This window comes from Lepidochelys kempii, chromosome 6 (assembly GCF_965140285.1).
Source record: "Lepidochelys kempii isolate rLepKem1 chromosome 6, rLepKem1.hap1, whole genome shotgun sequence".
In the NCBI taxonomy this organism is placed as follows: Eukaryota; Metazoa; Chordata; order Testudines; family Cheloniidae; genus Lepidochelys; species Lepidochelys kempii.
The window spans coordinates 100,574,096-100,589,915 of NC_136385.1; the positions used below are offsets into that span (position 1 = coordinate 100,574,096).

Sequence of the window (15,820 nt, forward strand, 5' to 3'; positions counted from 1 at the left end):
CAGCCTGAATGCAAGATTTGAACCTCTTTGTCTCCCTAAATTCCCCTGAATTTTGTTGGAAGCGATATTCTGCATTTTCTGTCCTGAACTGTTGAAGTGCTTCTGTGTGTGGCTAAATAGTGGCCACGTTCCGTCTCAGCATCAGTAGCTTTTCAGTGCTGGGTGGCATAATCCCGATACATCTTATGTATTTCACAGGGCTATTACAAGGTTTAATTGTTTGCGGAGTGATTTGAGATCCTCAGATTAAATGAACTCTGGAAATACAAAGTAGAAATTGCTGAGAAAATGGAATTGTTTTGATCCATACAATACTCTTGTTCTTTTTCTAACAGCACCACTACAGGCACCACCGGCAACCTCCAGCAGTCAGCTCTGCAGATTTTTCCCAGCTTGTAAGAAAATGGAATGTCCATTTTATCATCCAAAAGTAAGAAGTGTCTGTTAACACTTCTATAGAAGGAAATCTGAAATATGTTACGTTGCGTTACTGTCTTTTATAACGCAGTCCTCAGAAATGCTTCTATAATTTGTATCTGAAAGGTAATCAATTTATAGCTTGAAAACGAGAGACAGAAAAGCATTGATTTATAGTTGTACATTTCTGAATGATCTTTCCTAAACTCTGTTTTGTGGTCTAGTAAAACTGTAGAAAATGCTAAATATCAGACTTGTTCAGTTACATCAGACTGGCCACAATGAGTCAGTTGGCACTGTGGTATGTGTTCAGTGTCAGCTCATCGCTAACCACTTATCCAAACTCTTCACCTTATGAGGAATGATTTGAACACAGGAGAAGAAGATTCACTTCTGCAACATATTGCGGGGAGAGCACACAATAAATGCTGACTTGGGATTTCATTTTTCCTGCCGCTGGGGTCATATAGTTAGCTTAGAGTATGCACAGCTAAATGATTATCCCATTGAGGATATAGCATCCGGAAGTGGCCACACTTAAAGTTTATATTGAGGGTATCTCCAGAGAAAGATGTGATTGGATTGGTAAAGACAGCCATCAAAGGAAGAGAAGAAAGGAAAGGCTGCCTTTAATTGTGAATTATGTTTCTTTACGTTAGAGATTTGTCTTGCGGCTCTTCATGTTCGCTGTAAGAGGAAGCTGTAGCCTTTGTGCTATGAATTTTGACTGAAGGTGGACAGGGAATCTTCTCTTTTGTTATGAGAATCACCTTTGATACATGTGGAGATTTCGTGAGCAGTCTGTCTTTTAGGGTACGTCTACACAGCAGTGTAAGCCCAGGCTTGACCTGTGCTCAAGCCTAACCCCCCCCCTCACGTCCACAAACCAATTGTGTTAACCTAGGGCTCGAACCTAGGATCTCAGGATCCTGCAGGGCTGGAGGGTCTGAGCCCATGTTAAGTTGGGATGTAGGGTCCAACCCCTATTGCTTTCCTGTGTGCATGTGGCCCAGGCTTGACTCGGGTCCTGGATGTCTTCTGGATATATCCCAGACTTCCTTGGGGCAACTTCCTTAGTCCTCTCTATGCCCACTGACAATTAGTGTTGCAGTCTATTGCACTCTATTGCAAACAGAAACAGCTCAGATCAGTGTTAACCCATTGTCTGCTGAACACTGGTCTCCAAGCACACTATCAGGGAGCCTGCAGGGTTTTCAGTGGAGACCAATAAGAAGAAGCTTTTTGCAGAGAGCTGCTTTTGGGTCACAAGAGCACAGCCAGATTTTGCTGCACTCAGCCAAGCAGGGGTGGGGGTGGGAACAGGCCAGTGAGCAGAGCTAGGACTAAGTGGCTGCCTTGCAGAGAAGGGGAGCAGCAGAGCTCCCAGCTCAGCATGTCCAGGGGAGGATGACCCCCAACACCCCATCTGCTTCCCCTCCCTGCAGGGCAGCTGCTTGTTCTCTGCTCTCTGGCCCCCTCTATGGGTGTATGTGCAGGGTGCCTGGGCAGCATGCACTGTCAGGGCAGCGAGTGGGAGACCGTCCCTAAACCTTCCCGCACCCTCCTGCAGCTCCAGCTCCTCCTTGCTGTTGCACAGACTTGCCCGGAGCAGGGAGCAAAGCTGACAAGTGGGAGGCAGCTTCCAACTGCCGGGCTGTTGGGGTCATCCATCCCCTGGCTGTGCTGAGCTGGGAGCTCTGTCATTCCCTATCCCTGCAGGGCAGCGGCTTCATCCCACTCAGCTCTGTTGCTTGCTCTCAGGCCTTCCGGCCCTCCCTGCATCTGCAGAGGCACCTGGGCTGTGTGCACTGTGAGTGGGAGCCAGCCCCAAAACTTTCCCAGAGCCCCCTAGGGTTCACATCCCTGCCTCCCAGGGTATGAATGGGGCAGGGATAAGGGAGCCCTGGGAGGTGCTGGAGCAGACTGCATCCCAAGCCCTGGGGATGCACTTCACTGCTCTGCAGTGGGCAACAGCCAGGCTTGGACACGTATTTGTTTTGCCTCTGAAACCTCCATTTTATGTCCAACTTCCAACCAAACAAAAGACCTTCAGTGAACATCCCATTTTAAAAATGTGGACTTGCCAAGTTTCATTTTAATAGGTTGACAGCCCTAGAAACTGATGCCCTAATTATCCTCAGAGCAGGCACACAAAGGCATTTTCCTACCACAGTGGCTCAGCCTGGAGCTGGAGAGCCCAAATCTCAGGTTAGATGGTAGTTCAGTATAAAGCCTTCTCAAACTGCACTCATTCTACTGAGCAGCCACCAAAGGAGGTAATGATGCAACTCATGTGCTCCTTATGGGCACCTGAGTCCCATCAACAGCACTGTCACAGTTAGGAAACTGGGTGGGCAGTAGTGTTTCCTCACAGAGCAACACATTCGTAGGGCTAGACTGTTGAGACCGACGTAGGGGGGGCACTAAGAACCTGGGATAGGGTTACTTTGATTCAGGTCTCTGCAGAGCAGTGTGGACGCCAGAGCCCTAGGGTAAAACAAGTCAGAAAATCCTTAACCTAGGGTTAAAATGCAGTATAGACGCACAAGCCCAGGGTTCCCTGACACAAGTCAGCTGACTCAAGTCCCACTAACCCTAAGCTTACATTGATGTGTAGACATATCCTTAGAGGCCTTAGTGTACTTTCTAGGATCTGATTAAGAAATACATACAATACATTGCCTAAACTCTTATTTTCCGTCTAGACAAAATGTAGTCACTATGTCAACAATGAGATAGTTCCTGAGATCTTTTTCAGAAGTCAGTTTCGGACATGATGAAAGAAAGGAAATACCCTCATTTAAATTGAGTAATAAATCCACTTTTGGTCCGTAATTGCTGCTTTATCATTATGAAAGAAGAGAGTGAGATTTAGAAGGCAGTGATGTGATTGAATCTCTTCTAGCAAAACTGATGGTCCCAAGAAATACTATTTTCCAGAACAGTAATGTAATTTTACAAGTCACTAGAGATATGAAAAGTGGAAGGTAAAATCTTCTAACAATGTATTTTTTGTCACTGCAGATTAATTCTTGCTGCTCTTCTATATATGGTAGCATAGGTCTGGTAGCTAACTGTAATTCCACTGATGAATTGCTTTAGTGACTTTATAACAGGGACTTGTGATTCTTGGAATACTCCAAACTAACCCCTTATCTAAACTCTTCCTGTGAGGAGGAATGACTGAAAGGCTGCAGAAGAAAATTCACTGCTGCAGTGCACCATGGGGAGGAGAAATCCCAGTATCTGTAATAAATGTTTAGAAGCCACACCTTTACAATACTAACATAGTGAAGGTTACACTAGAGACAAAAACCTAGTGAGTTTGGCTTTTACTGTACACATCTTCAACTTTAGAGACCTTGAAACAGGATGCAACATGGGACCCTGAGACAAAGGGATTGGATGAGAATGAGGAATAATGGATTCTTAAATGTATTAATCACAAGTCTGCAACACTCAGTGCACTGCTAAGAGAATCTTGATGCCTTCAGGGCATTCAGGATCAGTAGTATGACAAAATCATAAAATTGGTTCCTTTTGTTTACGACTTTGTGAACACATTTGTCATTTTAGCAGATGATTCTTTTCCACCTCTAAAACAATGAATCTCCCAAGTGTCAATCAACTTAGCAGTCTTCAGTTTGTTTGTTTTAGTACATTTTATTTGCATTTTTATAATTTCATGGTCAGTTATTAAATATCCTGTTGATAGAACATTTCCTTTTAGAAAACAGAACCTCTGCCATTAGTGGGTTCAATTGACACTGCTGTTAATTTGCAAAATTATTGACCCATTATTGCCCATCAGGTATTTTGGACTATACAATAATAAGTACTCGTGTAAAAAATTTGCCAAGATAACTTGCTTGTGGCTTTAGGAGCGCTATCTTTAATTAGTCTTCTCTGAATTAATTTTAGCACTGTAGATTTAACACCCAGTGTACAAGACCAGACTGTCCATTCTACCATCCCACTATTGCTGTACCTCCACGTCATGCCTTGAAATGGACTCGAACTCAAACCAGGTAATCTAAGCAATCTTTCACTGTGGTTATCTTTTAAGGCCCTGATCATCTGAATATATATACACATGTGTAACTTTACTTACGTGAGTAGCCCTGTTGCATGTATGCATAAGTGTTCATTGGGTTAGGGCCTAAAATTGGTAATTATTTCAGTCTTATTGTGTAGCAATGGTCAAAGGCTAATCTGTCTTTGAACCAGAACTCTGTATTTGTGGTTTTGAACAGTGACTTAAACAGTTACTAATTCAACCCTTAGAAATGTGAAAAATCAAAGCTCTGCAGTGAGGGCCTGGAATAGAGCAAACAAGGTTCCAGGCCTGTGCCCAAAGACTAAGTAGAATGCACTGGTCTCCCTTGAGTCAGACAGTAAACTGCACATCAGTTCTTCCTTGTCCCTGGTCTCATGTCATGGTACATGACACCCCAGATGGCTCAGGTAGCTCCTTTTAGTATTCCTCATGTCATAGCAAAAACAGCCTTCTTCCTAACACTGCCAGTGACTCCACAAACCCTAGCAAACTGGTTAGTCTATGAAATGCTGTGGGAATTAGCCAGCATCCTAAGTATCAATGTTTTTTTTAATGCTCTGAATCAAGAAAATGGTACAGTTTACTCTGAAAATATCCATGTGAGGGGAATTTATTTACCTGTAAAATTTTTGGCTTAGAGGAAAAGATTAAGAAATGTAATGTAAAATAGCCAGTGTTTAAAGTTGTAATAGCTTGTGTTGAGAGTAAATACTTGAGTGTTTCTTGTTTTACTCTGAAAGTTTAAGATTGCTGGTGATAAAATTATTAGCAGAACTTGCAATGACCCTACAGAAAGAAATATATAGGTCATAGGTTGAAGGTGAATAGTACCTGTAATTTGTTCCTTCTCCTCATACTTAATTGGTAACTTACATCTGCTGTCCCAAGAGTTAAGTATGTTGTAAAACTCACTAAGAAAAATCTATACCATTAATCTACATCTCTTTATATGCCAGTACTTTTAGGATTAAATCCTGCTGTGTCAGCAAGAGCTGCAGGTTTTGGAAATTGAAGTCAGTGGAAGTTGCAACCACTCAAAATTGCTGAAAATCAGGCTCTTTATTAAGGTGCCTAAACAGATTTAGGAACTTAACTTTAGGCACCAAGTCTGAAAATGTTCACCTTTCTTTTAAATGCTCAGCTCTCTTGAGCATTTCTCACCATTTAATATCCCCTGAAATGGACGTCTTGATACTTGAATCATTAAGAGGCTAGGACAACACTTGTCAAATCATCTATAATGGATAATAGGCTTGTTTAATTATGTGGTTTTTTTCCCCCCTAGTGAATAATTATCATACAATTTGTGGATGAAAGTTGCTGCCTTTGGATACTGATGGAGAGGAAATCCTGATACTACAAAACCTTTCATCACACCTTTGGAAGTTTGAATATATATAGTTTTCATAAAATGAAATTGATTGCATACTTGAAATGTCTCTAATTTTCCAAATTTGTAAGTTTAATAGCTGATTTTACTTTTTTTTTTTTAAACTCTGTGAAGAGAACATCTGTGGAGGGAAAGAATTTTACTTTAAATTCCATTAAAAATTTTAAGACCTGGTTTGTATTTTACTGTTCAGTTTAGCCTGTTCTTTATTTGCTTAAAGATTATTCAGTAGAGCCACTCAAAGATTTTTAGTACCTGATGGATACAACAATAACTATTCTCTTGTGGGGATGGAAAGTTTTTTTTCCTTTTATTCAAGGAATAGTACATAGGCCTCTGATAATCTGACAGTAGAAGATAAAGGTAAGAGGGAAAGTAGTCATTAGTAAGCAAGTGTTTTTAAAAGTAGCAAAGTGAGTTGTTCCACTGTTTTTGAATTACTGAGCAGTTAAACTGGAAATCCAATTTTAAGGATAAGTGTAGGAAGAAGGCACCATCTTGAATCTATCCTCAAAAGACTTTATTGTTCTTCAAGCACTCAACACTGGTGCAAATACTCTGTTGTAATCATCTCCCTCCAGGGAGCACCTGTAATGTATATAGCAAAGATAAACCCATATGAATAGTAACTGTGAAGAAATAGTTTAAAATCTGTAATTCTTCTGTTCAAATGATGTAAATTGTTAAACAGTAACATGAATGCACTTTTTTTATTAAATCTTTTGTATCTTTTGGGGAACCACATTTTCACAAAAATATACAAAAGATATATTTTTTTTACAAATATTTACATTAGATATCAGAAAACAATGTCACCTACATATTTTAAACTCAGATGTGACAAATATATTCTTGAATTCTGAAATTGAACACTTCAGGAAATTAATTTAAAATATTGGTGCAGATAAAGTAATCAAAGTTTAGTTCATATTCAAATTTAAAAAATCTGAATTTATGCAAAAATCTGAAGATTTAATTTAAATATTTTAAAATAACATAAAAACTACAGTATTGTATGATTACAGGGATTAAATGGTCATGGCCAAAACCAAAATGGGAGCACACTTAAAACCATGATCCTTATTACAGTAATACATGAACATACACCTTTGGACTAGTTTAGAGTACATTTTTTGGTTAAAGCAAGAGGGATAGTCTGACAAACACCATAAACAATCTAAAAAGACAACTGGATCAATGATTTTAAGCTTAAAGAACTTCAGTAAGAAATTTTCCTAGACAGTTGCGCGGAGGAGCATAGGATGAGGAACAGTACTGAAACAGTGATTTCCAGCCCTTCTCTCCCCCTCCCCAAAATGAAAAGTAAAACTGCAAATGAAATTTTTTAATAGAATCTTCAAATACATCCATTAGCTAGCTGCACCTTTCGGAAGCATGCTTTCCCTTTTGGATATGAGACAAAAGTGAATCATAATCATTATAGGGCAGCAAAACAGATTAATACCTACACTGGTTAATTTCAACAGCTTTGATGTCTATCACCTATTGCACAAAGTTTAGCATAAGGCAATCTGCTGATGTGCTCCTCTAATAAAAACAGTAGGTAACGAACCAACAAAGTAAAAAAAAAATCAATTTCAGTCTAAGGGGAATGTTATCTAATGAGTGCCATTTAGATTGAATTTACATTATTTTAAATAACTACTGTGGTCTTGATCTTATTCTTATGTAAAACTTTACATCAAATGTACATTTTACCTTTCTTCACAAATTAATAATGCAGCTTTTCCATTACTTAGTGTATGCTGTACACTCAGAAATGAACTAAAAACAGTTAAACAAAGCTCACAAGTACCAACTGTTTGTTCTTGTTAAAATTGAAGTAGCTATTCCAAGTCCAAAAAACACAACACTATGACAAGTAGTAGCAGTAAAGGAAATATGGAAAGCATTATCTGACAGCACCAAGAATTTCACACAGGAGTAGTAAACCAGCTTTATCATGCAGTTTGTGTCAGTGCTGACACTTGGAGTTTCTTTATAAAATGCATTTACTACATTTCCAGATATTTCAATAATCAAGCATAATACATGTTGGAAACAACTGTGGAACTGTAGAAGTGCCAGTCACCATTCCATAGTTATGGCTGAGCATTAAGTTTTGTGTTTTAAGTCTTGCAGTGAAAGTAGGAATGCAGCCACTTTGTTACATAGGAAGATACAATGTATCCTCCCCAAATTACAGCATTTTCCCCTTTGGGCACAGAATGATTTTTTTTGAGAATTTATAAATAAATGTGTGTGTTTGACTCTTTCAAAATAGCTGCCTTGGCTTCTTTTGTCCTCGTGGGGGAGAGCATGAAAGTGCTCTTTGCTAGCAAATATGCCCTCTTTCAAAATGGCCACCAATGGGAGGCTGTGGCCATTTTAAAAGAGGGCGTCTTTGCTCAAGTTCAGCTACGGTCTCAGACCCAGTGAGAATAGATGGCTGCCATTTTGAAAGCAGGCAATTCTTATATTCATCAGCCCCTGCTGAAGGTGAAACTTTTAATTAAGAAAAATGGCAGAAAATGAACACTAACCCTGAAACTTCTTTTAAAGACCTACCTGTTACACCAGATTGACTCAACAGGTACGGGAAATTCTGGAAAGGTGTGCATGGGAAGTTGGAGGGGAAGGGATAGGGGACATTTCTGTATGGGTGCATTCTGGGGAATGTGGAGTTTATGTGCTTGGGGAAATTGAGTAGTACACTGTAGTTGCTTTGCACTGCTCCTGTGTGGGATTAACAGCAAGAATATCTGGTGAATCTGGTCCTAGAAGATTTAAGGGTGATACTACCCATCTTCAAATCATTAAAATATTAAATGGCAACATTCTCTTTGGGTTTCTTGTTTCTATGACATTTTAAATAATAATAAACTTCCAGGAAAGAATCTCTATTAAAGATAAGATTGACAGTATATATCAGTTATTTAGAGGTAAAACCATTACTGGAATCTTGTAACAACCTAAATCTGAATTTCCTGGGTTTGTAATGCTTGTTTTGGGAATCAAGTACAAGAGAAATCCAAATGTGTTAAGGTATGGATAAGACACACAAAATGTTAACTCTGTCTTCTAGTACCACCATTTGGGGCGGGAGAGGGGAGTCTTTAACATCAGTTTAATCAAATTTAGGACTACAAACATTTATGCATTCATCATAAGTGTATGGTTATTGCATGGTGTCACTATAGGGCAGAGTTGAGGTTATTTGGGTGACTCTAAATTTCCATACCTTCACACATTTGAGTATTTATTTTAACTTATGCCTTAACTCTCTCCTGAGTTTAATTATTTGTTTCTTGATCACAAAAGCCCTGTAATTTTTTTTTAATCCTTAAATTTCTGATTTGTACTCAATTGTAACTCCCATCTCAATATAATTTGTGAGTAATTTAAACAAGAACTAATGAGTACAGGCTCATTAGCAAGATTTGTGCATCCCCCTCCTTCTAAGCGACTGTAATTTGTGCAGGTAGATTGTGGGTACCATTTTCAAAATGTAACATCTTATGGAATTTCACAATTCTTTGGTTTATTTTCTCCTAAAGAAAAGTTTAAATACCCCTGTTATTCAGCAATATGAAACCTGGACACTATCAGGTTAGGCCAGTTAAAATAACCCCAGTTTTGGGGTGTGGGTAAAACATAATGTATTTGTTTATTCCTTTTAGTCACATAGGCTGGAGGGTAGTAAAGCAGGCTCTCCCAAGCCTCAAGTTACCCCTTGGGAGCAGCTGGGACTTCCCCAGGAACAAAGGGGTGGGGCAATGCCCAGTAACTTTCCACTCAAACTAGCAGAGGGGTTCTTTCCTAGCAGCTGCCACTTCACCAGCTGCCAGATCTTTCAGTGTGAAATCTGGGTATTTTTCATCTGCTGGTTGGTGGTTTGACTCATTGACCACTTGCCCCTTCCGCTTGTCACTTCATTGGCAACCTCACTCTCCAGCTTTCCTTCCTTACTATTTCCTTTTCTGCCCACCCCATTGTTCTTATTTACTCTTTCCCTCCTGCTGTTTCCTTCAGCACATCCTCCATAATTAAAGAAGTGGAATTAACTTTTGCTTGTCATTACTCCTCCCCTGCAATCTTCCTTGTTTTTATAGTTGGGGGTTGGACTCTGTCTTCCTAGTTCTTTTTACATTGACTATAACAATGGGAGCCCAATCCTGATTAGAGGCTTTACTATAGATAACTCAAGTAACTGCTGAGATTGTATTCAGTTATTTGTGAATGATTTGGTAAGGAGATCTGTTGCAGCCACTCTCCGTATTATGAAGCCAGTTTTCTTTCTTCTAAATAATCAGGCATTCAAGACCAGTTTGGTTTAAGTTTAGAAGCTGAAGAGGACCAAAATCAAGAAGAGGATTTGGTCTGACAATACCACAGTGATTGGTACAAAGAGTGCATAGTAGGTTTTGGCATGTGCACATATTTATCCAGATAAGTAAAAACAAACAGTACTGTAAACATTAGGGGGAAAAAAACAAATGACAATAGGCAGGAAAGTCTGTAGGTATGAAAGAGCATATACATGAAACACAGCTAGGGCTGCTCAATCAAATTAGTTACTATGACTAATACGGCAGTTTAAAGTGTGACCTGCAATAGTTTTTTCTTCCCTTCGTTTAGGCATGGTACATTCAGGAAGAAGGCCACAGAGTGATTCACTCACTATCCAAAACATAGTTAGCAACAAGACATTTGTCTGTTGTACACACACTAACCCAAAACCACTTGCTTTTGACAAAAATTAAGGCTTGCCGCATCTACTATGCTGATAAACAGGAAACCATGTCACTTTGCCGCTGTACGAAGAGTATATATTAAAACCAAATAGCTCAGCCTTCCATACTGTTAGGGCTTGCTAGCCACTTACAGCATATAGATAATTATTTGGGTGCTGTGTGCTGTTTTTTAGGTGGTGCAGGTATCAGCCAGCATTAACCAGATTTCTGTAATTAGGGTAACTCCAGCTAGCAACTTCTGATTATGCTCATTGTTAAGATTTTTGTTCTAGCTAAATACTGACTTTATTGGTGCATACATTCAGTTACTGAAAAGGAGTGCTAAACCAAGTTGCTCTTCCCGCAACCCCTTCCTGGATCCAAAAAATGGTGTCCAGTGATCATGTGTTGAAGAAGGAAAAAGTGAGACATTTAAAGTTAAAATGATTCAATACATTTGGCTCATTAGTTCTCCCCAACCTTTTCCACACATCTTGGCTCTTTTGACTACAATAGGGTCATGTGTATGATTTTTTTAGAATTCCAATCTGTGCATAGGATGTCAGGTTTTCTCTTTGTTAATTTAAATACTTTTCAATAACAGATGGATTCATGGGTATCTAGACTAGCATGTGTTATTCTTTCACTTGTATAATGGGTTTACTAGTTTAGTAATATAAAAAGAAATTACCTTATGGCCCTTAAAGGTATCATACAGCTGGATTCATTGCAAACTAGAAAATGAACCTGCATGATTGAGTGGCAGGCTACAAAAAAAAAAAAAAGAGAGTTGGGGGCTCACTGCCCCCCTGTTGGTGTTGCATAGCTAAGGGAAAGGCTCCTTCCCCTACCCCATTATACCCTCCAGACCACCATACTTCCAGAACAAGTCTACACTCAGCCCTTCACATTCTTCCTTCCAGGTTTAGCTGATCATAGCACACTAGGCATTTTTCTGCACCAGGGGGCAGTTATAATGTCCCATAGGCTATTGGCACTTGTTTCACTTAGCAACATGGCACCCAACTGATTGAAATTACACCACTAACATTAGTGAGTGTAAACACTAATTGAGGCACAATTGACTTGTGTGCCAGTGTAGACACATCCCATTAGCACATTGGTGAGCTGTCAGGTCCCACTGCTGTCAAAGATAAAAACTCTTCAGCAAGGAACCGCCTTAGTTTGCTGGTGGACCATGCACTGTACCCCCATAGACCTGCAGCTAAGACACTACTCTCCCCAGCTCCAGGAGTTTGGGGGTAGAGGGAGTGGAGATAGCAGCTGTGCACCTCCTGCTACAGCCCCAGTGGTGATTTGTGGGTGCATTGTGTGCTGGTATTCGTGCTCTGATGTACCTCTGTGGTTCGTCAGTGCAAAAGTATCCGCTGGCAAATTAGCAGTGGAGTAGCACAGCCGTAGCATGGGCACTGCTGAAGGTGGTGATCAGGGAATGGTTAGTGTGAGAAGAGGACGCTCTGGGGAAGTACAGGGTGGGTGCAATTCACAGGCTGAAGACTTACTGGGGGATAGTGGGCATCGGGTTTGTAGTAGATGGTGAGACACAGAAAGAAGGCTTTCAGCTGGCAATTTAAAGAGGTTCACTAGTTAAAGGAGCTTTTGACAGCCAACTGGTGTAAGGCAGCCTTAGCATGGATGCAAGGACAAATGCCATATAGCTGCACTGAATCAGTGGCGGAACAAAGGGTGTAAAACAACAGATTACTACACTAACACTTGATTTCTCTAGCATAGATAAATGCTAACGATCAATGTTTATATTATAATAATGGGCAGTGAGAGTAATGCTGCACTGATCTCACAGCTGTGTCAGTCAGGTACAATTCCACCGAGTCAGTGGTGTACCCTAGCACAGACCCTAGTCCTAGCACCTTATACTTTAGAACAGCAGCTGTGTGGTTAGTGAAGCTGTCCTACTCTAGTGGTAATGGCAACAGCTCATCTGTTCCAAATCCTGCCTGAGACACTTGATATTAGATCCGTACATTTTCTATTGTAAAAGAAGCTCTAGTTAGATATAGGAAACAGTGTATAAGATTATTTGTTGGGTCACTAGTGTTGACTATTACTAGGGCCCTACCAGATTCCTGGTCCATTCTGGTCAATTTCACAACCTGAGGGTTTTAAAATTGGTCAATTTCACGATTTCAGATGTTTACATCTGAAATTTCAGGATGTTGTAACTGTGAGGGTCCACACCCAAAATGGAATTGGGGGGAGGGAAGAAAGGGTTGCAAAGTTGTTGTAGGGGGTCCCAAGATTAGCACCCTCCCAGCTTCCTGCGGTTACAGGAGGTTCCCAGTGGTGAAGGTGGGTAGGATCCCCCCTCGCCCATGCTGCTGGGAACACCCCAGCTGGAGGTACCTAGCTGCTAGTTCATGCCAGGGACAGATTAAAGCAGAGCCCCCTGGCCAATTTGGGGTCCCCCAGGAAAAATGGGTGCTCAAGCCCCAGGGCAGAAGCCCCTACCGGGTTACCCCGAGCCCCAGAAGAATCCGTGGGGCAAAAAGCACCAAGCCCGCATGTCCTGAGCTGCAGCTGCAGGGCTGGAGTCTGGGCAGCCCCAAGTCTTGACTTCTCTGAGCCCCAGCTGGCGTGGCAGAAGCCCTGAGCCTGGACTGCCCCGATCTCATCTGGAGCTGGTGGGTGGAGCAGAAGCCCTGAGCCCAGGCTGCCCCAGCTGCAGCTGACAGGAGCACAAGCCCCCAGCCCGGGAGGAGCTGGCCGGGGAGGAAACCCCGAGCTCGGGGTCTGGAGTGGTGGTGGAACCCCAGAGCCTGCGCTGCCCTGACTGGAGCAGCAGAGGAAGCCCCTGGCACAGGCTGCCCCGAGTCCTGGCTGCAGCTGTGGAGTGGAAGCCCCCAAGCACCCATAGCCATCCGTCGGGGGGGTAGGGAGGGGCAGAAGCCCAGAGCCCAGGCTGCCCCAGCTGCAGCCACCAGGAGCAAAAGCCCCCAGCCCAGCAAGCTCTGCTGTGGGAAGAAGCCCCGAGCTCACTGCCCGGTGCTATTGCAGGAGCCCTGGGAGGAGATGGGACGGAAACCCAGAGCCCAGCTCCTGAGCTGCTGCAGCGCAGAAGTGAGGATGTACCACCCTTATTTCTGCACTGCCTCGGGAGGTGGGTCTGATCTCCTCACCAAGGGTGGCAGTGCAGGGGAAGGACAACTCCTGTCCCTTCCCAGTGTGGGCAGAATAGCAATTAGGAGCCCTGGGTTCCCCGCAGCAGGGGAGAACAGATTTCCCGGGAGAGGGCTGATTTCACAGTCGGTGACATGTTGTTCAAGACGGTGAAATTGGTAGATCCTATATTACATAACAGCAAGCATTGTTGGACATGGAAGAGTACAAAGGTCTGGCTGAGTCTCTTCTTAGTTTCTCATCTACTCTATGCAATCTGTCTTTTTCTCCCCACCACACACACAAGATATTTACAGTGGGCGCTGAGGTTTATTTGTTTCATTTTTACATTTACTTGGAGTAAAATGATAAAAGAGGTGAATAACAACAGCTATGCTATCTCCGCTCTGGAATCAAATGCCATCCTTAACAAACGCTGACTTAAGTAGACAATATCAACTGTAACCATAGCAACACTACTCACATTTAACAGCACTTTGTTAACGCAACCTGTGAGCTAGTTACTTTTGCTCCCTTTCATGTTGCATGAAAAATAACTGCACTGCTTAAAAAACAGATATAGCCCACAGCACACCTCCACTGATCGATCATTTCAAACAAACAATTGAAGCAGTCTTCCCTAGTTTCACCAAAAATGCAACTTTCTCCTGGAGTTTATCATCACTAAAATGTTTAAGTCTGTGTTAATTTGCCATTTAGAATATGTTCTTATTCTAAGGGTTACAAGCAAGCCCATATCCTTAACATTCATGCTTACTTAAAGAAGAGTTATGACTGGATGTTACATTACAATCAGAAGAGAAAGCTGAATAAAGATCTCTTCCAACTAGTTTTATTCCAGTTAAAAAATCTGGATGTACAAAATACCAGTGTTTGGAAAGATTATGTTCTCTCTGCATCCTCCAAGTGATACTGAGAAAATAAAATCAACAATTCCTATTGCTGTGAAATTCTGTTTTTGCAACTGGTGACCCCAGTCTTTACAGAGACTAAAATTATCTTATTTCATATTTCCAGCAAAGAGGCTAGCAGCTCAGTCAAGTTTAATCTCCCTTCCACTGAGAACACTTTTATCGCAAGGCAAAAACTGGAGTTAGACTTTTAGGTTGTGGGCAAGGCACTCGCAAAGTGAGCAAATCTGTTTCTGCTCATGGAACTAATTTAATGTTTAAGTGCGATAAAATCACTAAATTAGCCTTAAAGAATGGGTTCATGCATGCCTAACAGCATTCATCAGACAGGATTATGACCCAGGCCTCTAAGCACATGAATACTGCAGGTCTAAGGAGCAAACTTTACTATTACTGCTTCACCAGACAATGCTTCATTTTTTGACTATTCATAGAAATGTCATATCCCATTTTATTACTTTAATCTTTTATTAAAATACTGTGTAGTTTTATTTAAGAACTGCTAGATGGTTTTCCTTTCAGTAATTAAAAAAAAAGGAGTAATCTGTTTCAATGATATTCAATCCCCAGAATTTAAAGGAAACACATTCGTGCTCATAATAAATGCATCACATACAGCATTAGGTCAGAAATAACATCTCTTGATTAAAACCCCACTGTCTCATTGGGAAACTATACACTGATCCACAACTCACTTCTTCCTTTTATCCATGTGTTTCTTTTTCAACATCTGGCAGTGAGTGCAATTACTGTTGCAAATCTAGGGGGCGCAGCATATTTGTTATAGTCTATCCTTCTGATAGACTCTAGACACTTGTCTTTCAGAAACAGATTGTTGTCTGTCTTAGATCAGCACCATTTCTTAAGCTGCAGGGCACTGTAGAATGTCTCATTGCACTCATGGGTCTTTCATGCCTGTAATTTTCCGCAGTGTCCTCTTTGCAAAGGCTCCATGTCACTCTTAATGAGGCATATGCACGCATTTCCAGATAAATAAGCTGCATTTTCAAAAAGTTAAGAAAGATTAAAAATTATTATATGTTTACTATAAAAGAATCTTCAATAAAAATTATTTTCCATTAAATTAAAAAATATTTCAAACTATATTGGCCATTACAGTCTATTTTTTATTTTAGTGAATCTCTGTACTTCA

The 15,820-nt window shown here is 41.0% G+C and overlaps 2 protein-coding genes across 6 annotated transcripts in view; one reads left to right on the forward strand and one right to left on the reverse strand.

The window, feature by feature from the left end:
- The window catches only part of ZC3H14 (zinc finger CCCH-type containing 14), a 44,334-nt gene extending 38,285 nt beyond the window's left edge, over nucleotides 1-6,049 (forward strand). For 4 of the 5 annotated variants that reach the window (XM_073349389.2, XM_073349390.2, XM_073349392.2 and 1 more), the window contains 3 exons: nucleotides 336-430; nucleotides 4,339-4,445; nucleotides 5,760-6,049. In XM_073349389.2, coding sequence (XP_073205490.1) covers nucleotides 336-430; nucleotides 4,339-4,445; nucleotides 5,760-5,766 — 209 coding nt within the window. In that variant the 3' untranslated portion in view covers nucleotides 5,767-6,049. Of the gene's footprint in view, nucleotides 1-335; nucleotides 431-4,338; nucleotides 4,446-5,759 lie in introns of those variants that run through there. The other variant, XM_073349393.2, reaches the window with a different exon arrangement.
- A 1,145-nt stretch (nucleotides 6,050-7,194) lies between these two features.
- EML5 (EMAP like 5) overlaps nucleotides 7,195-15,820 on the reverse strand; it is a 301,798-nt gene continuing 293,172 nt past the window's right edge. The window contains exon 43 of the mRNA XM_073349376.2: nucleotides 7,195-15,665. Within this exon, the coding sequence (XP_073205477.1) occupies nucleotides 15,629-15,665 (37 nt within the window). The 3' untranslated portion in view covers nucleotides 7,195-15,628. The remainder of the gene's footprint in view (nucleotides 15,666-15,820) is intronic.